The following is a 26,396-nucleotide window of genomic DNA, read 5'->3' as shown; positions in this document are numbered from 1 at the left end:
TTCTCTTCCAGTTGTGTTAATTAAACCGTGTTATCTTAATGGTTTGATATTCAGAGACATTTTGATCCACGAAGGAAATAAATACTCTCCACATATTCAAACGGCCACCTTAATGAAACCACATAATTGAAACGGATGGTACATGCTGTTCTATTTACTATGAGAAAATTAATAAGCCCATTAAATGTGCTGTAAATTTTAGAGTCTGTGTTTGGTGTTAGTTGGAGGCTTAATAATAGACATGTGTGACAGAAAAAAAAATCTTTGGCAGAAAGATTTCATTGGCAGTAAGCAATCAATATAATTCTGCCACCCAGAGAAAAGCACATCAAGTGAATTTGTTGCTGCGTTACCATAATGCAAACCAGAAAAATAAGTAACTTTTAAAAACCTGTGGGCAGCGAAGTGTCTTTTTTCACAGAACTTTGCCGGACCTTTGGTCATTATTATACTATGGAGGAAGCGATAGAGCCTTTCCTTGTATCGAATGTGAGCACGCACTGAGCTTTGGGACCCATGAAATATTAAAAGCTGTTTGCGATCTCCGAGTCGAGTCTGGCCAACAAACCTTCACACGCAACGTGGGGAAAATGAGGTCAAGACGGCCATGATTGGAATGTCAGGGTCGACATTTTGTCTCAGTGCTGTATCACACATGGGCTCTGTTTCGCTTTGTCGTGATCTGATTTTACATGCTCTGAGCTTGAGTGTTACTCTTGGTGCTTCGCTTGTGGTGTTATATTTTTTTTCACGAAAAATGTTTAAGCGAAGTTTTTAACGGTATTGCTGTGATTGCTGTGATCCAGAATCTCCTTTGTCTGTCGATACATCCAGACAGGGAGGGGTCCTTAAGGCAGCCATTTTTGAAATTGTCTCCATTTTGTTTTTTTTCCCGAACGGGAAAGATCCAGATGTAATTTTGTTTCTCTACCCATTTGCAACACTGTTTGTACTTGTATCCCACATGACATTTTGTTTGTTTGGCTCAGTTTCACTTAGTGACAGTACCTAGCACTGTAGTGTTTGTTATGACAGTACGGCTGTCTTCGTCCGAACTTGTGCCAATGTGTTGGTGTCGTTTTCTGAAACAGTGCCCAGTTATGTTTTACTCGCTCTCACTCTACACACTGCCACTGCTGGCACTGTGTTCCCAGCTCCCAGTGGGACTTCATTATTACCTGATTTGCGTTGAAACCGCACCAATGACCTGTTTGTCTCTTTCTTTTCCCTCTCTTTCTCGCCTTCTTCATCATCATCATCATCATCATCACCCCCCCCCCCCCCCCTTGTCCTCTCCCCTCCGCTGGTGACACGGCCCTTGTATCAGTGGTGCGGGGGACCACGCTGGGCAGACGCTGGAATCATGGAGGCTCATAATCTTCCTTTATGTCCTCCCCCCCCCCCCCTTCCCCACAGCCAGGCCTCAGTTATTCTAGTGCATAATTGATGGAAAAGTTAGAATAGCAGAAGTAATGCGATGAGAGGGTGCAGCGGAGCGCAAGAGCGGACAAGCGCCGGGCTGCCAGTGGAGAGCGGGATCGCGTGCGTGGGGCAGCAAACATTGCTCGGGACGAGAGGGCACTGGGAGGAACAGGTCCTGACATAAAGCTGGGACAAAGTGTCAGTCTCCAGTCAGTCACGCTCCGCGCCGGGCACCGTGTGCGTGACCTTCTGTCCAGGCATTCCCATCAGGCCTGTCGTTTCGACATCCCTCATTGGACCCCCCACTCGAAAAGAGTCTTCATTAGCCGCTCAGCACAGGAGTGATGCTGAGCCTGGCCGTGGATACAAGATGGAACATTCCGACTGCACCGGTCTCTTGCTTGGCCCTAATGATGATGAGATTGGTGTCTAGATTGGAATGCAGTGAGCACGCTGGTCCCTGTTCCCATGCTTAAAGTGCACGGCGTCGTCCCCTCGCCTTGCAGCCAATTGCAGGGGGGGAAATACCCGCCCAGGCTCCGAGTCTCCGGTGACAAGGTGTGTGTCACACCTAGAGCAGGCACTACAAAGAGGTGCTAATGGCTGAACAGCTCTACTTTGTCTGTTAAACAATGAGCTGTGACCACTGATAACCTGGGTAGTCTTGTTTCAAAGGGGCCCCAACTGCTTTTCCCAAAAAGCCCTTGAGGAAATGAACGGATCTCTTCCTGAAATTCATGCTGAAAAGAAAAGAGAAGGAAGGGGCAGGAGAAAAGGCAACCAAAGGTACTGGTTATAAGGCACAGGAATTTGATAGCAGTCAGTATTAATCACTCTTTTCTTCAAGACTGGTTTGGCTCAGGGAAATTGAACATGGGACTTGTCATTGTGAATTTTGTTCACTTAACGTGATTTGAAAAGGCTTCTAAAATGCATATAGTTACTGCTGCGTTTGGGTGCCTACCACTGTTTCATGGGCATTATGTTACCAGCTATGGTTTTTGGTATTCACAGTAGCATATTGAAAGTACATTTATTAAGTTATTGGAAACCAAAATATTCCATTGAAATAACATAATAGTTAAGTTGTGAAACAGTACTCTGGGAATGTAAGTTCAGTTTTGGAAGGTTTTGTGTGATGTAGTACAATTTGATTTTTTTTAAAACTCACAGAAAAAAAACACACCTGATTATTTCAGAATGTGTGAATATCAGTGTGAACAAGAAACACATGTCTGTCCAAAACTCTCCGCCCTCGGAAACACAGCAGTCTTAGCCCCAAGTAAGAATAAATAACTTTAATGAAAATAAACAGGGCGATGCGGATACTGTCTCTGACTTATAATTTAACTTTGTGCATGTGGTCATGGGGAGGGGAAAAAGGAACTCTCACTAGTAAGTCAAAAGCAAGCGTCTGTCTCAGGTATAAATATTACAGCAGGGCCATAAAGACTTCCGATGGAAACATAAGCACCAAACGCGCTCAGGAAACAAATAAACCATCTTTATGGTTTTGCCTCTAGCCCCTTCACAGTTTTCCGCTCTCCTGGAACGACCTAGCCCCCACAACGGCAAATCAAGCCCGGTTGTGTAACGCTGGCTCATTTTTATTTGGAATAATTTACTATTTTAATTTGTGGCTATACAGCTGAGCTGCAAACAGCCATGTGTCCTAGCATGGAAACTCCATAATATTTTGCTGGAATATTCTGCCCTATGGGCTTTGAGAGAACAGCAGCAGTTGGTTGTGTAAATAATGATTCATTTGGTGGTGTATAAATAGTGGCATGGGCGCTGTTCTAATTCCAGTAAACAGAACAGTGTGGAGGATTGTATGTGTTTATATACCAGAAATTGTGTGTGTGTGTGTGTGTGTGTGTGTGTGTGTGTGTGTGTGTGTGTGTGTGTGTCTGTCTATGACTTTGTTTAGATTAGGGTCAAGTATTCAAACTGTATGGTAGGGACACCACATGGACAGTAGTGTTTTGAATTACTTCAAGTGACCGTTCAATGGGGTTGTATAAATCATGTTTTGCTCATAGTGTGACAGAAATCAAGAAGCAGTATGCTTGTCACACAACAATATTATATTTAAGAGCTAATACTTTACAGAATAATCATACAAATAAAGTATGGCTGTATACATAACTGTAGTATGTGAAAACTATATTTGATGACAAAATTATCTATATTTGCAGATAAAAATGTGTTTAAAAAAATCTGTTTTGTAATTAGATATACGTTTTTATAACAGAAATACTACATAGACTGAAATATATGTGTTTGAACTTAAACAGTTGTGTAAAAAATGATTTGTATTTGTAAAAATGCTCATTCTACAAGAACACCCAAAATCTACTAATAGGCTAAAAATAAGTTAAAAGCAAAGAAAAAACATTGACTCTCGGTTACATTTTAGTGTTTTACTACAAAAATATATATGCCATTTTTTTTTTAAGTGGAATCATGAAAGCAAAAATGCAATAAGTTAAAAGATTTTTTTTATTTTCATAGATATATATATGAATGATTTATATTTAACATGTTTGTGTTTTAATTTAATTTAGTATACAGACAAAATAATTTAATGCATTTAATATGATTAAGTATTATGTTACATTCTATGAATCTGATAATCTCCTAATATAAAGTATATCCAAAACTATTTTTTATTTCAAAAACAAATTTTCCAAAGAATAACATAAATATTGTGTAGTAAAGTAAAGTAAATAGTAAAGTTAGCATAAGTAATGTGTTTGCTGAATATAGACTATCTGTACTTGTGTGTGAAAGAGTTAACTGTCGTCTTAAACCCGCTTGCGTGCCAGGGTCTGTCGCTTCTCCTCTGTCATGCTCACTTGAGCTTCACAAATGATTAGAGACCGAAAGAAAAACTGATAAAATAAATCCCCAGTCGGTAACAGTCCAGCTCGAGGAGTCCTGTGACCAGCACTCGGTCACATGGGCCATCAAAGGTTTGCCTGCCGGTGAGGTCTAGACACGCGAGGCCCAGGGGACGGTCACTGCACAGCCCCCACGGCGCACACCTCTCAAACCATCAGCACCTCACCTCACTAGATGCCCCGGGCAAGCTTCCTGGTTCCGGTGATTTGTGTGAAAAGCGAAGCTTTAGATTGGCCATGGCCAGTGGTCGTAGAAAATCTCAATTGTTCAATTGCTCAATTGCTTGTCGACGTTTTTCGCCAAAGAAACAGTATGCTAAATTGTGATTGATTGTGTTGATTGAAGTAGGTAATGGCTAGTGTAAGGGGGCTGTATATTCCTATTGCATTTACTTTAGTGGGCGTGCTGCTGATTGTTGTGTTCATTGGTTTGGTCTTTCAAGAACATTGCGTGACTAAAAGCTGTTGTGCATGAAGTGCCTCATAGACATTTACAGTATGTGAAAAGTAGAACATGGAACTGAGGGATTGGTAGGAGGAGTCTGAAGGGGTGGGCCAATGAGAACTCAGCAGGAGGTCACGAAGACCAATAGGGCGCAACTCCGTAAAACGTCTATCAGGGTTGGTGTGCAATGCGGACAGGGATTGGATAGAGTGTTGCGCTGGAGCTTTTAGATCAAGGTCAGGGTCACCATTTTCTTTAGCATGTGCCATTTGCTAGACATTCCACCATCATCGTGGAGACATTTAACTTGGTGAGGTGATTAATATTTTGTGGTGTACTCGGCAGTGACAGCGGAGTTGTGTTTTAAACTGATGGCGAATCCAGATGGCTCCATTCTCGCAATCTTAATCAGAATCTTCAAACTGGGCTGGCGCTCAGTACTAACCACAGCAGTGTAATGTTGAAGTAATGCGAAATTACAAAATTCTTTCCCCCCTTGCGAGCAGTTGTGGCAGTAATTTTATACAGGTCTGGAACACTATGCTTTGCACAAAGGCACAGGACACAGTAGCATTTGATGGTGGCCTCGAAGATATCACAGCTCGGAAACAAATAAACCAGACACCACTGCAGGGAGAATGGCTTGATTCGTAATGGGGCTTGTGTCTTGGCTTGCTTGTGTTTCTGTGCTCCATGATATGTAGTGCATGTATTTATGTGTGGTAGGGTGTTGCTTTTGCTAGTTTGGCAGCAAGCACAAGGGAGTGCTCCACTCTGTGTGTTTTCCTATTAGCATCGCTATTAGTCAAACGCAGCCCAAGACCTACACACTCTCTCTTAGACAGGTCTCTCAGATCCAGAATGCAAGCGGATACAGCACCTCTCCCTGCCAAAGAAGCCCATTTTTGTCATCTCTCACCCTCACACACACACACACTCTCTCTTTCTCTCTCTCTCTCTCTCTCTCTCTCTCTCTCTCTCTTTTTCTTTCTACTCTCACACGGTCCATTTCACTATTTGCCACTTGCCTCCCCTCACATTCTAACACGCTCCTTTCCCCTTTCTGTCTCTGTCACTCTCTCCATTACAGCTCCCCCCCTCTCCGCCCTCTACTCTTTCCTTGAATGTCTCGTCTCTCTATTTCACCCCCTCCTCCTCCTGGCTTCCCCCTCCTCTCTTCCACCTCCTCCACCTCCTCCCTTCCCCTCCCTCTGTTCCGTCGCCAGTAGTCTGCCACGTCCGCTGGCTCCCGTCTTCGGGTCCTGATATCAGATTTGCGAGGGCTGAGATGACGGGGGTCGGCCAGCCCATCCCAGCGCAGTGCCCTGAGCTCCGCTCCCCGATCATCCAGCTTCCATTGTCAGGCTCGAGCTCTCTGATGTCATCTCCCCGTCTCACCCCACCCCAACCAACCCCACCCCCGACGGCCACTTCCACCGATAATATCCTACACGGCCGGCGGGTCCCTTCAGAGGACTCGTCCCTCCATGTGATGTATAGGTTCTGCTGGCTGGTTCAGTAATTTTCCCTGCTTTTTTCCCACTTTATTTCCTGTGGCGCTTGTGAAATCAGATGAGATCGGGATCAGCCCAGGAGATCACGGGGAGTGCATGAGCACGAGCTGCACTATTTCTTGAAAGCTCCATTCGCTGCAACAACATTTTGCCCCTTGCACCACAATACCTTCTCACATAATTCCATCCTCTGTATACTGGTGTATATGTGTGGTTGTTTCTGCAATCAGAGTGTTGTGTTGTGTCTCTCTCTCTCTCTCTCTCTCTCTCTCTCTCTCTCTCTCTCTCTCTCTCTCGCCATGGTTGTGATATCCAGGGCCTAGTGGCCCGCTACCTGCATGGGTGTGATATGGCGCTGTGGTGGTTCTCTCCTCCATATGGAGGAGTGCTGGGCCAGATGCTTCTCAGATGATTGCGACGCGCGGCGTGATTTTAATTTGCGTTGCCGCTCCTTGCCCAGACGGACGTGCTAATTTCATTTGGTGTGAAAATGAGTCGGCAGACAGGGCGGAGGAGCCGCTTGGAAAAGCACGGCACTCACGTGTTTTTCGACTCCACCGCAATATAAAAAAATAGGAAAGGGCCTGGCTTGTTTTTTGGGGAGAGGTTTTCGTTGGCTTCGCGTGCTGTCATTTTTGGACCAATTCAAGAGGGATTCTTTAAGAAGTGCAATCCAGAACGCCTTTTAGCCTGGCTTGGACGTGTGAACTGTTTGAATCCAACTCCCTCATTACCACTAAATCTTATCACTACACCTAAGGAAAAGGCACCGAAGGGGGAAGAATAACAAAGAATCAAACAGATTTCACAATGAATGCTTACGCTGTAGCGCCGACCCTCCCAATGTGGGTTTTTTTCCTTTTGGCCCTTTGTTCCGCTCCAGACTGCAGATGACGCGTGTGAAACGCGACGTGATATCTTGGCTCTAACGGTTCATTATTCCTGGCTTTTCTTGCCACCGAGAGAATGAAAGATCACTCCGCTTGTGGAGAAGAGAAAAAAAAAAGAAGAAAGAGTGCGACGCTGACCTTGTGGCAGTTCGAGCCGTGTTAAAGCCCGAGGTTTTACGCGGCCGCGTCGGAGCCCCCCCACTTCCCCTCCTTCTCCTCCCCCTACCCTCTCTCACGCTGGGGCAGTAGCAGTATCACCCATGAAGGATTGGGTTCCGGCCCGATGCTAATCGCTGCTCTCCACGCTCCGCCATGTTTATGATGCCTTGAAAACGCTTATCTGCCCCAGACATCGGCTCCAAAAGTCAGCTGTGTCTTGCTAAAGGTAAACACATGTGGGGGCTCGGCGGTGCCTTTCACACGATAGGGCTTGGGGAACCACTGTGAAGACCTTGTCACCTTGTACTGTCATCGTAGCGCTGGGGTGTTGCCATCTACGTGTGAGTGATAAAGCTCTTCGAAAACAACTGAGGGAAAGACGTGCTCTCACAAAGGCTGTTTACACTGTTGCATTCAGCCAGCCACAAAGTGCGTCAGTCACGTCTGTAGAATTGTTAGCGGATGAATATGTATTTTGGAGTTTTTACGTTTGTTTTGTCTTACTCAAGGTCTTTCATTTTCTCATTCTTTATGTTTTCAATGAATGGGGAGGGAGAGAGCCAAGTCTAGCAATGGAAAGTGGATTTAGACCATTAGTGGACAGTTAAGCCTTGAAGAGTTGGCCAGTGAAAGCAGAGCCTCAATTTGATAGTCTGTAGCACCTGGTTAACTTCACTGACAATAACGGCCGCAGCCCTGGGACTGCTGCCTAGTTCTTCCTTCTCCCAAATGAAATTGCTCCCCATAAAACTATTGATTGGCTTCTTTTGCTTTTATATTGTCCACTCTCTTCTCTCACCCTAATGTCTTTCCACCACATCCCCTCTCTACCTTAAAAAAGCCTGACAAAGGCAATGATGAAAACACGCTGAATGGTGGCGCCTTTTGTTAAATGAACGACAAGGGACTTGAGGGTAACCCGTTAAGGGTTTCACAGCGAGCCTTTCCACAAGGCTCGAAGCTGGCTAATATAATCACAGTGAAAGAGCTGCCGAGGCTATTGTTTTAACAAATGAGTAGCGCTGGAAAATTTGGATGGCGGTCAGGAGTGGCCGACGACGGATACGTTCAGCAGATGGACACCCTGAACACTCCAATTAGAGAGCGGGCTAACAGATGACATAATTACCCAGAGGAGACCACTGTCTTTCAGGTGCTAATTGAATCGGTCCGTTTGCCAAAGAACTGCTCCCATCTAGTGCACAGTGCTTGGCCGCATTCCTGCTGCAAAAGCCTGTGGCGTATATCGGCCGGGACGATGATGGCGTTTTTAGCGCAAATATTTTAAGCTTGTGAGAGTTGATCCGGGGTGGGTGTGAATCATGGTTCATTTGCTTTTTTTCATTTTTTTGTGACACAGTTTTTAGTTTTCTCCCGAGGCCTATCAAATTACTGGCCTGTGATAGCCCGGACTCATTAGTGAAATGGTGTAGAAAGACCACTTAACATAAGCAGCCGTAATGCAGACGAGATTTGCTATTGTGATCCTCGCTGATGAATAACAGCTTGTCCGCTTTTGTTCTCGCATTAGGGCCTTTAGGAATAATGGACAAATATGTTTGGCTATCAGTTAGTTAGCGCCTGTAGATGTTAATAGGAATTTCATTCACTGGCTTTACAGCCAAGGTTTGTTGGTCAGGCCGATGTCTCGTTTGAAGTTTGTGTGTGTGTGTGTGTATGTGTTTGTGTGTGTGACTTTTGTTCACCCACACATTCACTTGTTTGGTTCTTTGCTCTATTTTTTGGTCTTTCAAATGGATGGCTTTTGAGAGCAGATGAAAAAAATCCTGCACAGAGGAATCAGAGCAAACGAGGGAAGACAAGTTGTACTTTTGTCCATGCGGTGCCGAACTGCAGGCATCTAATTGTGTCTGACACGTCCCTCCCCTGGCAAAGAAAAGCTTTTTCAGCACGTCAGCGAGATTTCAGCGGGCACGGAATCTCTCTGAAGCATCTCAAGATTCCCCCCCCCCCCCCCCTTTCTATTTCAAGTTCTTCTTCTCTTCTGACGCTATGTCTCAGAATTTTTTTTATCTTTTCTTCAGCTTTTTGCATATGTTCGTAAGACTAAGAGAGAAAAAAATGAGGGGGAAACGTGTTGTAGTTCGCTCACGGCCATTGTGACTGAAGTGTCGCTTTCATGCCAGTTGAGTTGGACCAGACTGCTTCTTGGCCTGTGCCAGTTGTAAATAAACTTCACGCCATCACATTTGCATTGTGAGTGAGAGTAAGTAAACACCAACACGCTGGGCGATTGGGATCTCTCGCCAGAGTGACCACTCCACCCCCGTATGTGCGGGGTCTCCTAGTCGAGTGAGCGAGAGAGAAAGAGAGAGAGAGAGAGAGTGGCTGTTTTACACAAATTGAGGAAACACACACACACACACACACACAAACACACACACCCAAGTGTGACTCCCTGCCTCAGCGGGGCCTTTTCCTCACATTCTCACGCTGGCTCGTCCCTGCCTCTCACTTCCACCTCCCAAGGAAGCGGGCTTTCTGAGGCTGAACCGGGGCCAGGTCAGAGGTCGTCTTGCTCCGTGGTCACGCCAGAGCCTCCCAGCTGTCAGTCATCCATCGCCCCCTTTTTCTTCTTCTTCTTCTTCCCCTATCTGGCTGCGCTAAGCTGTCTGCAGCTGCTCCCTCTCTCTAACAGACGTGTGATCCAATGCGATTTGGCTTGTGCAATCCAATAAAAACGAGACTTTCATTTTTCTTCCACGGACGTCTTTAGACACACACACACGCGCACACACACACACACACACACGCGCATACACCCCGAACACACACACACACACACACACACACACACAATCCAGAGCCTAGAAAACCTCTCCCAGAAGAAGAGTATTTCTGTGCAAGCACTGCAACAATGTGCGTAGCCTGTCAAACCCCATATGAGGATGCGGGGTGTTTAGCTAATTGTGGTGCGGTCAAAAAGCCCCATTGTCCCACCACTCCCACCCCCACCAGCACTATGACTTCCGGTACAGAAACTCAGTGGGTAGGGTCGAGCGCCCCTGGGCTCAGCCCAGCGTGACCGACACAAGTGGCGCTTTTGTGCCCCAGTCTACCAGGCTGACCCGCACCAGACCTCCATCAACATAACAAAGTAGCCCGCTCCGATCCGCGCCGAGACGCCCCGACACCCCTCCCCATGGGGGGCTCGGACAGCCAGAGGGGAGCGCGGGGGATGACGTCCTCTATGGTTCACAGGGCGACCAATCACGAGGGAAACACATGACTTATTGATGTCATACAGTGATATTCTAACCAACGTAATTGTATTAAAACCTAGCCTATGTTTATTTTGTTTTGTGTGCCTGTTCCGAGTATAGATGTTTCTTATTATTGTGTCCTTTTCTTTCCTTCTCCCTTTTCTTTCCTGTTCTTTGCTTTCTTTTCCTTTTTCCTGGTAAGATTTGTTTTTACAGCAGCATGCAAACTACGGGATTGATTCCGGTTGTAATAATCACTCCTTCGAACATGCTGTTGTTTTTTTTTGCGCTGCTTTGTTTCTCCCTTATTACCCACATGAATACAACGTGTGAAACTGAAATAGCAAAGCGAGAAACTCTACCAGAACTCTGCATGAACCCGTACAATACACACCCGATGCCATGCTGTCTGAGGTAGTGGGTGGGAGATCCCGGTCTCATTAGAGTTCTGGTCCAGTGTGGCTGAGCTTCATTAAAGGCGCTGTGTGTCATCCCACTCCCACTGTCCAGGCGCGTCCGCCCTGCATCTAATTTGTGGCCTCAGACATGTCTGCTGCTTTTGCAAATGATCCCTCAGATTACAGCGGCTTGTCATGTTGTCATGAGGACACTTTATGGGGAAGCCTGCTTTATGGGGCAGTATCCCCCCCCCCCCCTCCGCACCACGTACTGTTAGCCATAAACCTTCCTCTATTTTGGACCCCTGTGTGACTGCCAGACACATAGGAAGCGACTGTTTATTAGATTTGGAGAATCTTGACCTTTTGACACCGATCCCCACCCCACCCCACCCCATCCCATCTCCATAATGTTAAGAATAGTCTGAGTGTTGGCTCGAGCAATATACAAAAAAGACACACTGAAACAAAGTAGTACTTAGGTTATTTATTGGGACTAGAGCTTGTTTTGCTGGTAGTCATCTGCTCATATCCCCCCTGTCCACCACTTGCTAAACATGCGTCAGCGTTCAAATTATATGATGGACAAGGACTGCAGTGTAAATGGTTCGCGAATTACAAAGGCGGGCCTTTTCATGTCGGCGTCAGGCAGGGTGCTATTCGTAGATCAGTTGTCATGGTCACCGTAAACATGGTGATATATTTGCCGAGCTGTGGGCTGAGTGTGTTTAGATAGCTCTCGTCTTAATACCGCTTCATTCAGCCGAGTGATCCCCTGTGCTGACATTGGCCCTTTTCAAAGTCCACTCAAACATAACTCAGTCCAATAAGTCGCACCGCAAGCAGCTGGGGCCGACCAAATGGACACTTCTATATTCATTGAGTAGAGGAGGATAGACGCGACAGAAGGAGAGAAAAAAACCTCAAACTTTCTTTCGTGGATTTCCTGTGGGAATTACATATACTCTCAGCGTACACATACACACACACACACACACACACACACACACACAAAGGGTTAGAGTTCTCTGTGTGTTGAAGAGGAGTCGGTGTATTTTGTCATCGTGGCCTGAATGAGCATTGAGGAAGAGGTGACCATTCTCAGCCTGAGACTGGCACTGAAAGGCCTGAATCGGCCGTGGAAGCACAAGATGGCCACCACATGAAAGGCTTCATTGTCACAGCAGAGAAATTCTCATGACACCTAATCACAAAATAAAGAAAAGGAGGGAAAAATCCCAGGATCTCACAGCAATCTCTCTGGGTTATCTTGAGCAAGCGTGACCTTTGTGACATTGATAGGATTTCACACAGGGCCCTGAGACACACACACACACACACACACACACACACACACACACACACACACTGAGAATACACATAAGCACAGACTTACACACTGCACACACACACACACACACACATACACACACACACACACACACACACATAAACACAGCCTAACTCACTGTCCACACACACACACAAACACACGCGCGCGCACACACACACACACACACACACACACACACACACACACACACACACACACACACACACACACACACACACACACACACACACAGAGGCTTTCATTAGATCTCTCTGTGGTGTGTGCTTGTGGGCCCGTGCTTTGAAGCGGTGGGGATTGTTGGGGCTAGCCTGCCCCTCTCTGTCGCACACTGCCGTCGGGGGAACTGGGGTCGGAAAAATCGCCAGCAAAAACTGCCCTTGGAGAACAACAGCTGCTAAACACGAGCCCACATCGAAAAGCCCCCTCCATCCGCCCATAATGTTAATGTTAATGTCGTATAAAGCCGGGATCGACATCTTTTTTCTTTTTTTTGTTGCACTTGATGACTACGCCGCTAATAAAAGTTGATGAGGCTTCAGAAACGCTGCAAGTCTGACGTGCTCGGCTCTGGGCTGTGGCAGAGTCTGGCTGCCCGGTGGAAGTCGGAGCTGAACGCAGACGCACATTTCCCAGCCTCTCCGTTTCTCTGACCACGGCCTTTCATGCGCGGCCAGCACATGTGCTTCCCTTTAATGCTGGCCCAGCGATAACCTTACCAACAAAAACAACAACAACAACAGCCCAAAAAAAGAAAGAAAGAAAAAAACACCTAAACTGTTTGGCTCTGACTGACTGGGCACTCTTTGTTTGAGCTGTAAATAAAACAATAAAAAATAAAACAACTACCTAACTGTAGTGTGTAGGTATTGTTTCTGGTGAATGAAATGAGGTGTTTGAAATGTGCTAAGTGCAGTGGGCGCCGTTTGGCCAGAGCTGAGGACACTGACTCACCGTGGCGGGAGAAGTGGTCAGGGGAAGAACCGGCAGCTGATTACCGTCCACTCTTAACCTCCACATCTGAAGAGACATCTCTTTCTTTGTCTCTTTTTCTCTACCTCTCTCTCTCTCTCTCTCTCTCTCTCTCTCTTTCATTTCTTCTCTTTCTCCACAATAACTTCAATCCCCTTCTCTCTCTCTGCCTCAGCTGTGATCTCCCCCTCTCAACTATTCATTTGCTCTCCCCCCATTCCCCTCTCTCCCTCCTCTCCTCTCTTCTCCTCTTCTCTCCCTCTCTTCTTTCTCTCTGCAACTAAAAGGCCAGTGAATTCCCCAGGTGCCAGAGGCTATCCTTCTCAAGCCAGAGTGAAAGAAAAACGAGAAAGATTGGGAGAGAGAAAGAAAGAGAGAGAAATGAACGTCTCCACGGCGACCTTGCACTGTGTATGTGTGTGTCGTCTCCGCCCCACCCCACCCTCATGGCACCCGCGGGAAGGCGAGACCCAGTGGCGTTGCTGATAGTATCTTCGCCCCTGAACCCACCTGCATTGATTTCTCACAGACACGCATTGGGCTTATCTGCTATATCGGGCTGTGAGAGAGAGGGAAAGAGGAAAAGAGAGAGAGAGAGAGAGAGAGGGAGAGAGAGAGGGAGGGAAAAAGGGCATGTCGGCCAGCAGACAGTGCAGTGCAGACTGTGCGGTCGCTCCATATGGCACGCACCGGGCGGTAAGCAGAGCAGCTCTCTCATGCGACGCCGAAGCCCACAGCCTCTCTGACATGGCACCAGCTGAGGCGTGTGTGTGTGTGTGTGTGTGTGTGTGTGTGTGTGTGTGTGTGTGTGTGTGTGTGCGTGCGTTATTAGGTGAGGCCTGATGTCATGGCAAAGCCCGATCCCCGCAGGTCCTGACACGCTGACCTTTCCTCTGTCAAAATCTGTCAGGGGCTCAAATGTCAGTCATCAGAAGGATGACAACAAGAGAGCATTCTCTCTCAACTCCCAACACACCCAACACACACACACACACACACACACACACACACACACACACACACACACACACACCCTTCATAGAGTGAATGTCAGCACCCAGCCCCCAAACAATCCCCGACCCTCCCAACAAAAGCAATCACTTTCATTCTTTGCGTTCTCTCTCTCTTTCTTTCTTCCTCTCTGTCTCTGTCTCTCTCTTCGCCCTCTCCCTCTCTGTCTCTCTCAGTGCGGTAACAGAGAGGGGGATGTAATCTCCCCGCGTAGCTGTTGAAAGGGTGTATCAGGTGCATGGCTGTGGTCCTTTGCGGTGTATTCTCTCTGGCAGATCTGCATTATGAAGAGGAAGGGGATTGTTCGGCTGCCAGCGGAGCACAGAGACAATTAGTGGGTACAAGGGAATGTCAATCCTTTTAAGAGGAACCTGAAAGAAACACAGAGGGTGTGTGTAGTTTACCACAGGGGGATTCAGTGTATGTGTGTGTGTGTGTGTGTGTGTGTGTGTGTGTTTGTGTGTGTGTGTGTGCGTGCGGGCTCTTTTTGTTTGCATGTGAGAACTCGGGGGCGTATCTTGGCTCGCGCGGTGGTGCCACTATCACAGACGTTATCAGCGTCCCTGTCTGTTTGCGCGTCGTCTTGATCTTATTTACGTCGGGGCGCGGTATCAGCGCTTCAAGAGCCCTCCACCTGCTCTAATTTACAGCTCCGTGGCACCAGTATCAAATGGCCTGCCACTGTGCCAACAGCCCCGAGGCAGCGTGCGAGGTGATGGAGCGTTCCGTTGGTTTCGCCCTGCCCAGCACCGATGTCGTTGTGCCCACAAGGGGGGGGGGGGGGTGGAGTTTCTGCGGGTTGTAACCGGATCGTGCGGGATTCAGGTCCAGGGAGTAGGGTGACGGCGCTGCACGCAGGTATGCAAGGCGACAGATATGAACATAAAAGTTCAAAAGCGAGATTGCGCGGCGAACTCAGACAGTAGGTCAGCCCTCGAGGCAAGTGGAGGTGAAATGTCTCAGCGTACTGCTATGTCATCAGGCAGTGTGTGTGTGTGTGTGTGTGTGTGTGTGTGTGTGTGTGTGTGTCAGTGTGAGTGTGTGTGTATTTGTGTGTCTGTGTGTGTGTGACTGCGATCTATTGAGTGAGTGTGTGTGTGTGTGTGTGTTGTGTTGCGGGGTTGCAGAGGATGTAACTGGATCGACATGGATCCCCTGAGTTGAACCATATGCAGCTCTCAGCTCATGTTCAGTGGTGAAACGCTACGCCTTGGATCATATTAAGATTTCAACGAACAAATAAAAGCCCCCCCCCCCCCACTCCCCTGAATTAATATCACAAAGACAGACAGTGGCATCGAGCTGGAGGTGAAACATCTCATTATGCTCATGATGAGGGTGGTAAGGTATGTGTGTGCGTGCATGCGTGCGTGCGGGGGTGCGTGTGTGTGTGTGTCCTGACATCAGAGCGAGGGGATATCATCAGTGCCCCCCCCCCCACCACCACCTGCTTGTTTTCCCTCTGTGATCTTGGGAACACAAGACGAGCTCGTATGGCTCGCTGTTACCCTAGATCTGTGGAATACTTGCAAATAGATCAATATATCACAGAGATGGGCCCTTAAATCAGTATTAGCCAGCAGTGGTCTGGCCGGCCGCCAGCTTACTCAGCCCTTTTCTCCCCCCTCAGCATGGATGCCTCTGCCAGAACATATGTGCCTGAATTACCTGCGATCACTGGGATTCTAGTGAGGCTATTCGCGTTCCCGGCCTCCATATTGAGGAGATTTTTCTAGAAGAGATCTGGTGAGGGGCCCCTGGTCCTTCAGATTGTTATTTCTTCTCGTTTTTTTTTTTTTCTTTTCAAAGAGCTGTTTCTCAGATTGAAGTTTGGATTTTATTATTTTGTCGAAATAAGATATAAATGCCAGCCACTGGAGCAGTGACGGAATGGATGATGATAGGTTTCATTAAAATGTGTCCAATCTCCCTCTCACTACATATCCTCTGAGACCCCCCCACCTCCGCCACACACACACACACACACACACACACACACACACACACACACAAATACACACATCGCTGGATCTCTGGAGCTGGGCGACTGAAAGTGCTGTAGTGCTGCCAAATGGAAACTGCGAGTGAATGGGGGAATGGGACAAATGAATCACTGACCGCTCTCTCTGACGAGCACATTTGGACACCATAAGGGGCCTGCCGCTACGGCCCGTGTGGTGAGACATCAAAGCTCGGGGCAAGCATTTAGTCTTCATAACCCCCGTCCCACCACACAAGCACACACACACACACATACACACACACTTTTAAATCGTAGCCAGAGGAGTGTTCGGTCCGGCGTGAGAGCCAGCATCTCTTTCAGTGGGGGCCGAGGGACGTCAGGGGTTCATTAGCCCTCCGACCCCCCAAGAGGGTTATTAGGGAACCCGCCAATAGCAGATGAGTGATAGCCGTCTCTGATCAATACGGCAGAGTGCTCTCCATTTAGATAATGGACACAGTGTCATAACTGGCCTCTCAGGATGAAGTGACAGAAGGTCAGAAGGGGTCAAGGGCCTCCTTTTGATTCCATGTGATGAGGTAAACCTCCAGCATTTTCTTTTTTTAGTTTAATTCTCTATGGTGCGATTCTGCTACGTCTAATGGTCCTCCGCAATTTACTGCCATTACCAACTGTGCCCATCCAGACTTGAGGCTTGGAGCATTAGGCTTTAATCAGCCATTTAATTAATGAGAGGATGGACGCCGATGTCTTTAATTTACAAGTCAGTCGATTCTGTGCCATGTGACGTAAGGCTATTGGCTCAAACGAGAGAAACCCAGACCTTCAGGATTTCAAAAAATATTTTCCAGGCTTATTTCTCTCTCTTTGTCTCTCTCTGTGGCTTTGTCTTTCGCACTCTCTCTCTTTCCCCTCCCTGCCTCTCTCTCTGTTTGTATGTTGACTGTGGTTTGTTTGCCAAGTCGGGGGGTTATCCGGAAGGCCACCCAGGCCTTCCTCCATTCAGTGCGTGTTAGCCTGTGTAATTGAATTGCAGAACAAAGCGCTGTAAACTGTAAAAAGCTAACCAATGTTTGTGTTTTTTCTCTCTTGTCTCTTTTTCGCCTGTTAATCTCCGCTCCATCCCTGCTGTGCTGTGCTGCTGCTGCTGCTGCCCCTGATGCTGTTTGACATTCGGACTCGACTGGCCTTTGGCTCAGGTAAGAGAATGTTGTTGTCATCAGTAGTGATTAGTCAACACTCTACACTGTGCATCAATACTACCCGCTGTCCCTTCGCTGTCTTCCTTTTGCTATCACAATATCTCCCCTTCTCTGTGTATGCGTGTGTGTGTGTGTGTGTGTGTGCGTGCGAGTGTGTTTGTGTGTGTGTGTAAGCTCGTCTCGGATGTGTTTGTGTCTGGAGCCCTGCTCGGTCTGTCTGTCAGTCTGTCTCGGTATGCATGTGTCTGTGTGTGTGTGTGTGTGTGTGTGTGTGGTGTTGTGCTGATCCCCGTTGTTCTACCGTGCTGGCAGTTATCAGGCACTGAAACCCAATACGTGCTGGAGCGACTCGTCCTTGCCTCCCCGCGGGTCACGGGCTCAGAAGCCGGCCTGGAAGGGTGTGTGAGTGTGAGTGTGTGTGTATGTGTGTGTGTTTGTGTGTGTGTGTGTGTGTGTGTGTGTGTGTGTGTGTGTGTGTGTGTGTGTGTGTGTGTGTGTGTGTGATTGGGGGCGGTGGGAGTGTGTGTGTGTATGTGTGTGTGTGTGTGTGTGTGTAGGTGTGTGTGTGTGTAGGTGTGTGTGTGTGTGTGTGTGTGTGTGTGTGTGTGTGTGTGTGGTGTAGGTGTGTGTGTGTGTAGGTGTGTGTGTGTGTGTGTGTGTGTGTGTGTGTGTTGTGTGTGTGTGTGTGTGTGTGTGTGTGTGTGTGTGTGATTGGGGGCGGTGGGAGTGTGTGTGTGTGTGTGTGTGTGTGTGTGTGTGTGTGTGTGTGTGTGTGTGTGTGTGTGTGTGTGTGTGTGTGTGTGTGTGTGAGAGGGTGAGATGTGGAACCCAAGCCGCACGTCAGCCAGCATCTGCGTCGCATTAAGCTCACTGGAAACACATGCAGGCCCGGCAATAAATAAAGCCGGCCGGTACTGCAGCGGCACGCTAACGAGGCAGGGCCTAACAATGTGAATTAGCAATGCCCTCCGTTCAGTGCAGAGGAATGCAGAGATGGAGAGAGAGAGACGGAAAGAGAGAGAGAGAGAGAGATGGAGGAGGAGATAAGGAGACAAGGAGAGAGAAAGGGGAGATTTATAGGGAGACGAGAGGAACAAAGGAAAGAGGAAAATGAAAATGAAGAAGCGGGTGATGGACAGAAGGGGGTGCGAAAGACAGAGCGCTGGTGAAAAGACTGAAATAAGAAGACTTATGGAGAGAGAGAAAGAGAATGGAGGAAAGAGAGAGAGAGAGAGAGAGAGAGAGAGAGAGAGAGAGAGAGAGAGAGAGAGCGAGGGTGCCAGTAAAGCAGCGGTGCTTCAGCAGATGTGCGTCGGAGTCTCATCCGCGCTCTCCTCTGGATCTGCCAGATGGGCGGTTATTGATGGGCAGACACCGTGCGCCGGCAAACGCCACGGCCATTAGGAGAGAGAGCGCCGACCGGCAGGGGAAGGGAAGGGAAGAGCGAGGGAAAGAGAGAGACACAGATATAGAGAAAGAGAGAGAGAGAGAGCAAACCACAGGGGAGCCATTCGTCAAACAGGTTCGGCTGGACCCCCCTCCCACCCCTTCCATTCCTCCTCTTCCTCCTCTCCTCTCGTCCTCTCTCTGCCTCCTCTTCCTCCTCTCCTCTGCTCTGACAGCAAATGGGGAGGCAGGAATACTGCCTGCTGCTGGATGTGTGGGGAGCGAGTGATGGAGTGCATGTGTGCTGTGCTCTCTCTTTCTCTCTCTCTCTCTCTCTCGCTTTTACTTCCTTCACTTTCTTTTTTCTGTCTCTTACCTCTCTATCTCACAGTTTTGCTTTTCCTTCTCACTGTTACTCTTCTGCTCTATTTTCTGCCCCCCCATCACCTTTCTCTCCCTCTCTCTCCTTCTGTCTCTCTCTTCCTCTTTCTTCTTCTGTCTCTCTCCCTCTCTCCGTCTGTCCTCTCCTTCTTTCTCTCACTGGACGTTTGTTTTTTGAAGATAAATCCGCTGCCGACAGGGTGTGCGGCGGCGTGTCAATAGTTACTGATCTGTGTTTTGTTAGTGGCTTACAGAGGTTTGAGAGAGAGAGACAGAGTGTGTGTGAGAGAGGAAGTGTGTGTGTGTGTGTGTGTGTGTGTGTGTGTGTGTGTGTGTGTGTGTGAGAGAGAGAGAGAGAGAAATGACTGAAGAAAGATAGGGAGTGAGAAAAAGTGTGTATGTATGTATGTGTGTGTGTGTGTGTGTGTGTGAGAGAAGGGAGAGAGAGAGAGAGAGAGAGAGAGAATGAGTGAGGAGCGATAGGGAGAGAGAGTGAGGTGTGAGGGGATCAGGAGAGAGAGAGAAGGGAGGGAATGCGAATGTGAGAGAAAGCTGGCTGCTGGAGATAGCGTAGTGGGGCCTGTCCCCACAGACCCCTCTCTCAGTCTCTGCTGGAGCAGAGAGATAGAGAGGGAAAGAGAGAGAGCGAGGGAGGGAGAGAGGGAGAGGGAAAGAGAGAGAAAGAGAGGGAGAGAGAGAGAGGGAGGGAGAGAGAGGGAGAGGGAGAGGGAGAGTGGCCCCCTTGCCTGCCTCAGCACAGCAGCTCGCACACCAGCCTTATCAGCAGCCCCTCTCCCCATCTCCTACGAGGAGCAGGCCCCTCCTGGACGACAGAGGCAGGAGCTGCTCCGCTGGGTGACCTCCCCGTCCCCTCCCCATTGATTACGTTTAATTCGAGTGATTATTTTTCCAGACAGTTTTTGCCTTTCAATTATTGACATTTCAAGCGGGTAATTTAATTCAGCCGAGCGTCGTCCTGACCTCCCGTGACACGCCGCGCTCACTCCCCCGCTGACTTCTGCCATTAGCGCAGCTATCTGGCCTCCAGCCTTCAGACTAACCCCTGTTATTACTCCCGTCAAACCGCGATAGGCGCTCTTTACGTTTTGATAAATCCTTTGTGTGTGACTGTGAGAGTGAGTGTTTTAAAGTGTCCAGTGATTCTCATTCTTTAACCACACTTGTGAAGAAGTGTGTGAAGGTTTGTGTGTGTGTGTGTGTGTGTGTGTGTGTGTGTGTGTGTGTGTGTGTGTGTGTGTGTGTGTGTGTGTGTGTGTGTGTGTGTGTGAGTGTTTGTGTGTGTGAGTGTTTGCGTGTGGTTAGCACATGCCATTGTGCATAAGTGGCCTTCTGGGGCTGGGTGTGTTTGTGGTGTTTAGTCAACTGTTTGGTCAGCAACATGGGCCTAATCGGGGTTTGGGGTGAGGGGAGAGGGCTCTGTGTGTGTGTGTGTGTGTGTGTGTGTGTGTGTGTGTGTGTGTGTGTGTGTGTGTGTGTGTGTGTGTGTGTGTGTGTGTGTGCGAGACTCTGCAGAGTGCGTGGTATGTGTGGAAAGGCGACGCTTTGAGCTCAGCCCCTAATCGGAGCTTCCAGCCGCAGCCCCAGCATTCCGATCTGCCCCAAGGTGTCCGCCTGAAGAGTCCCACTGTCAACGCAGAGGGTCCTCTCCGCCAGCCCCCGAGTGTTCCACAGATTAAATTCCCACATTCCCGAGATAAACCGGGGGGGTGGGGGGGGGCTGGGGGTGTGGGTGTACAGGTCCTCATGTGGGACACAGGGGTAGGGGCACATGGGAGGGGTATTTAGCGAGGGACTGTCGCTAGCTCAGCTAAAGCTAGCTCTGCAGCAGAGATAAGGGGCAGATGGGAGGCTATCTTCCCTCATGTGTTGCAGACAAAGTCCATTTTGGTCGCAGATCTGGGTTTTCTGATCAGCCATGACAGCCTGAGGCCTCTGGCACCTTGTGAAGTGTGTGTGTGTGTGTGTGTGTGTGTGTGTGTGTGTGTTTGTGTGTGTGTGTGTTTTCGTACGTTTGCGTGTGCATGTGTGTGCTTCTGTGCCTGTGTGTTTTTGAGTCAGTGTAACAACATGGACATGTGTGAGTGCATGAAAGGGTGCAGCAAGCTATCACTTGTGTAAACTAGCTCAATAGAATGTGTGTGTGTGTGCGTGTGTGTGTGCGTGTAAAATGTATACGCTCAAGCGCCAGATATGCCTGCATGACTTGAGTTCACGGGAAAGCCTTGTGCAACACCTGACAGAGATGATGTGTCACAGCAGAATGGAGGCCAGGTGCTGATTCACACAGATAATGGATGCGTGGATGCGCATGGATACCCCCCCCCCCCACACACACACACACACACACCCATCCTCTCACCACACTCCTCATTTCCAAACACTGACTCAGAGCGAACGAGGAGCCCAGATTGCCAGCTCGCTCTCTCGCTCGCTTCCCCCGAGAGTGGCCCCTGTTCAGCGTGAGAGTGTGTGAGTGTGTGAGTGTGTGTGCACTCCGCCCCAGATACACTAAATGACAAGCTGGAGTGCTTATTTTATTGAAGGATGGGGTGGAAGATAACAAAAAACACTCCAAACACAAAAGCACAGAAGCGTTCTGAAGTATCGGTCCGGGGGAAAAGACTTTGTGTAAACTTTCCGGCACTCTCCGCCGGCACTAACGGCGGTCTCCGTGTGCGGCTGGGTTGCCCGCAATCTGGGGCCTGGAGGAAACCGGCGTGCGAGGAGAAGCTTGTCAGCGGCGTGTTCACACCTGGATCGCTTACACTGGACCATTGTTCTCCCCCTGGTCTTTCACCCTGTGGAGTCCTGGGCGAGTGGGGGAGGGGTGGGTGGTGTAGGGGGACATGGCGTTGGTGTAATGGAGCCTCATCCTTGTTTCCATGTCCGCGAGGTAGTTGCTTTGGTCTATTATTCGCCACTGTGGTGGAAAGAACGATGTGTGTGTGTGTGTGTGTGTGTGTGTGTGTGTGTGTGTGTGTGTGTGTGTGTGTGTGTGTGTGTGTGTGCAGAGAGGGACTCCATAGGGTCTGATTTGTGTGTTCATGTCATGCAATTGGAATGAGTGTGACTGTATGTGTGACTATGTGTGTGTGTGTGTGTGTGTGTGTGTGTGTGTATGACTGTGCATCAGTTTGTGTTTCTGCTCACTGTATCCTGGAGGCTTCCCATCCCTGTCAACAGTAAGTTAGCAGAAAATGTGTGTGTGTGTGTGTGTGTGTGTGTGTGTGTGTGTGTGTATAAGAGAGTGTGTGTTCCCCTCGGGAGGAGTGTGCTAAATGTGTGAATGGCAGGAATGGAATGTATCCTGTCTGTGAAGAGAGGCTTTAGCCTCATTAAAGGGGATAAACAGAGTGAATCTTATCTGCTGGATAAGGATTGTGTTTGTGTTTGTGTGCGCGTGCGTGTGTGTTTGTGTGTCTTTGTGGTGTGTGTGTGTGTATGATAGTCATTAAGAATTCAGTGAGATATTTGGGAACATGTAGGAGGTGTTTCTTCTCTCCTTCTCTCTCTCTCTGTCTCTCTCTTTCTCTCCCTCTCTCTCTCTCCTTCTCTCTGTCTTTATCTCTCTCATTTTTCAAATTCTCCCCTGTGACGGGCTTGATAGCACAGAGAAGTGGAAATGATGATGTTTACTTCAAACGGCAGCTCATTCTCACAGGAATAGGGAACGGAGCACTGAGGCTCAATCACAATACCTATGCACAGCCTATGAAGAGGGCCTGAGTCTGATGCACTCTCCACCTGTTGTACACACCGTATCACACCCCCGTCATCCTCCCCTCCTGAGTGGAGAAACGAAAGAGTCGAAGTGACTGGAGGAGAGGAGAGTGGAAATGGCTCTAGCAGGCCTGCAGTCTGGTGTCTTCCAAAGATCTGTCCCATCGAGATGGATGGTGCTGATGGCACTGATGGCGCTGATTCTGTTTTTCCTCAGTGGAAAAGTGTGCTCAGGGGTTATCAGAGGGAAATGACAGCCTAATCACAGCGAGTGCGAGCAAGGGTGAATCCCCTTCCCGAGAAATGTGAACTCTGTGGCAGTGGAACAGTATTTTTAGAGAAAGAGGATGAGGCAGGCCGACTTTTTTTTTCAAGCCAATTCCTGTTTTTCTCTGTTTGTTCTTTTTCTTCCTCCTTCAAAGAAGTTGGCATGACCGTGAAAGGATACAATTTTGTCAAAGTACACAAGAGTGTGTTGTTAGCAAACAGACAAACATATGTCTTTCTTTTCTCCTCTCTCTCTCTCTCTCTCTCTCTCTCTCTTCTCTCCCTCTCTCTTTCTCTCTCTCTTCTCTCTGTCTCTATCCTCCCCCTCATCTCTTTTTATGTATCACTCATTTACTTTGTTCCAGTCGTATATCCTGAGTTTGGGGGCTGTGTGCCGGAGACGGGTCTGCAGTCGCTCCACAGCTGTTTTTAACCCTTCATAATGGCTCGCTTTACAGCGGGAATCCTCTAAGCCCCTCTCCCGTCCTGCCTCTGTTTATCCTGGGCTTTGGAAGGGAAAACAGAGAATGGGGCTGGCTGGAGTCGGAGGCTTTCTCTCTCTCTCTCTCTCTCTCTCTCTCTCTCTCTCTTTCTTTCTCTTTCTCTCCCCCCTCCTTGGCGTGTTATGTTAGTCTTGAGCTCGGGGCTCAGCATCCATCAGCCATGTGAGTCTGCGCTTAATGGATCACACTGAGCCCCCAGCAGACCAAAGGGCTGGCTGCTCTCTGATCCACCAGCACGGTAGAAAGGGAGGTGACCATCTCCTTCAATGACTGACTGGGATGACAGGTAGAGAGAGAGAGAGAGAGAGAGAGAGAGAGAGAGAGAGAGAGATAGGGGGAGGGAAGGAGAAAGGGAGAGAGAGAGGAGGGGGGAGGCTGGGAAGGAGAGGGACAGAGAGATGTAGATAAAAAAGTGTGATAGAGTGATAGAGGGAGTTAAGAAAGAGCTGCTAATCCGTCAGTGGAGAGATAGCCAAACTCAGTGCTGCTCTGCCAAAATCTGTGTGTGTGTGTGTGTGTGTGTGTGTGTGTGTGTGTGTGTGTCTGTGTGTTTGTGCCCGCTCAGGATGTACGTCTCTGGCCTTGTGTTTTTATACTGTACCATAAACCTCCTGTTTCACCCTGGCCAGCGCTAATAGAAACCTGCTCCACATCTGGTCTTTGTTTCTGGAAGGGCACTGCCGCTCCTCAGCTCGTGCCCCCTCCAAACAACCCCAAAATAAAACATCTCACTTTTATGGGCCCGGCGGGCTGGCCCACGCATCGGCACTGGCCACGGTGACCCGCCCCGCCGCCTCTCCGCTCGGCCGCCTTCTGGACCCTTCCGCCCCACGGGGGGTCTGGACCGACCGAGGGCCATACCTCTCAGCGGCGTCGCCCCCCTTTCTGCCTGAGCGCGCGGGCAAGAGAGGCGGGCCAGAGAACAGGGGGGCCAGATGGTGCTAAAGACTGATTAAGCCCCGCTTCCTTTAACCCCAATACATCTCTCCAATTAGCCATTGTGCCGACACCGGGGCTGGAGTGGAGGTGGTGGAGGTGGTGCGGTGGGGCTGGGGGGGGGGGGGGGGGGAGTGGGTCGGAGGGGGCCCCCTGTGAGTCTTTAGGCAGGGATTTGTCACCTGACACTAACCCCCCCCAACCCCCCGCGCTAACAGGGCCCGTAAGAGACTCTTCAGATGACTCTGAAACCTTGGAGTGGCCGAGTTTTCAGCGTGACAAGTGCAGAGGGACAGGAGCCAGCAGGCACTCTGGAATGAGGCACACACACACACACACACACACACACACACATACAGAAACACACACACACACACAGCCCCCTGGTGGATGGGTGCCCCTGGCCCGTGCTAAAAGAGATCGAGTGTGTCAGTGACAGAAAGAGAAATAGAAAGAGAGAGAGAGGTGTGTGTGTGTGTGTGTGTGTGTGTGAGAGAGAGAGAAGGGGTAGAGGAAAGGTAGTTTGTGTGAATGTGTTTGTGCATGTTTCTGTTTGTGTGTACATTTGAGTGTGTGTGTCTGTGTGTGTGTGTGTTTATGGATTAGCTGTTAGGAAGGAGAACTCACTTGTGTGCTGGCTCTTAAACACAGTCTTTGTCTAGGCCGTGTTTGCTGCGCGGCACTCACTCTTTCCTCTCCAGCGCCTGGAGGTGTGTGTCGGAGTGGGCCTGCTCCACTGCTGTGTCACCACTGACCTGCTTTTGATTAGAGAGCTAGAGAAAGAGAGAGAGAGAGAGAGAGCTAGAGAAAGAGAGAGAGAGAGAGAGAGAGAGAGAGAGAGAGAGAGAGAGAGAGAGAGAGAGAGAGAATGGAGGATTATAGCTGCCTTACCTGCCGTGAGAAAAAGCAACATCATCAGTCTCGCTGTGACAGAGCTGCTTAGCCTCCTTTTATGGGGTCCATCGATACTTCCTGCAGCCCGCAGGTCTGGACCTGTCCTTCCAAACGAGCCCCCCACCCGCTTAACACTCACTGGGGAGTAAGTGCCGCGTGTTAGCCCCCCACCCCCATCCTCGTCAAGCCACTTATCCACTGGGACTGGAAACAAGTTCCGCTCTAACCACACACACACACACACACACACACAAACACACACACACACACACACACACACACACACACACACACACACACACAGACACACACACACACACACACACACACACACACACACACACACAGACACACACACACACACACACACACACACACAAGCACACACCACACCTACACACACATACACCAAATACACACATGCGACCACAGCTAGAGTGTTGAACAGAATCACACACACCACACTCACACACACACACACACACACACACACACACACACTCACCAAATACACAAGCGCCCACAGCTAAGAGTGTTAAACAGAATCAAAATATTCGTTTGGGGAACTAGAGTCTTGACAACAGCCTCAACAACATTGTTTGTCTTTAGTGCTGTTGTTTGTTTAGCTGCTAGCGTTGATGCTAACTCAAGCAGTTCTTCTGGGGGAGTTCTGTTCAGTTCTGTTTTGTTTGTTTCTGTGTTCCTCTCGGTCCACTGCTACCAAATGTCCTCCTCCTGGCAGTGTATTTCAGCAAAAGCCAAGACAGCGGTTGACTCTGTAAAGATGGCTTTTCTTTTGTGATTGCAACGTCTGCTGGGTGTGCTCTAAGAAAA

The 26,396-nt window shown here is 48.8% G+C and overlaps 1 protein-coding gene across 2 annotated transcripts in view; it reads left to right on the top strand.

The window, feature by feature from the left end:
• Positions 1–26,396, top strand: part of LOC143123262 (ephrin-A5-like) — a 58,974-nt gene that overhangs the window by 8,489 nt on the left and 24,089 nt on the right. Inside the window, exon 1 of one of the 2 annotated variants that reach the window (XM_076284531.1) lies at positions 1,983–2,208. The exons of the other annotated variant lie outside the window; for it this stretch is intronic. Coding sequence (XP_076140646.1) covers positions 2,135–2,208 — 74 coding nt within the window. The 5' untranslated portion in view covers positions 1,983–2,134. Of the gene's footprint in view, positions 1–1,982; positions 2,209–26,396 lie in introns of those variants that run through there. 2 annotated transcript variants of the gene reach the window in all.

Source organism: Alosa pseudoharengus, unplaced genomic scaffold (genome assembly GCF_046254945.1).
Source record: "Alosa pseudoharengus isolate Yale_2024_CS ecotype anadromous, Long Island Sound unplaced genomic scaffold, YU_APseudo_1.1 YU_APseudo_1.1_scf_14, whole genome shotgun sequence".
Lineage (NCBI taxonomy): Eukaryota > Metazoa > Chordata > Actinopteri > Clupeiformes > Clupeidae > Alosa > Alosa pseudoharengus.
The sequence above is the reverse complement of the archived record's forward strand: the minus strand, read 5'-3'. Positions and strand labels throughout refer to the sequence as shown.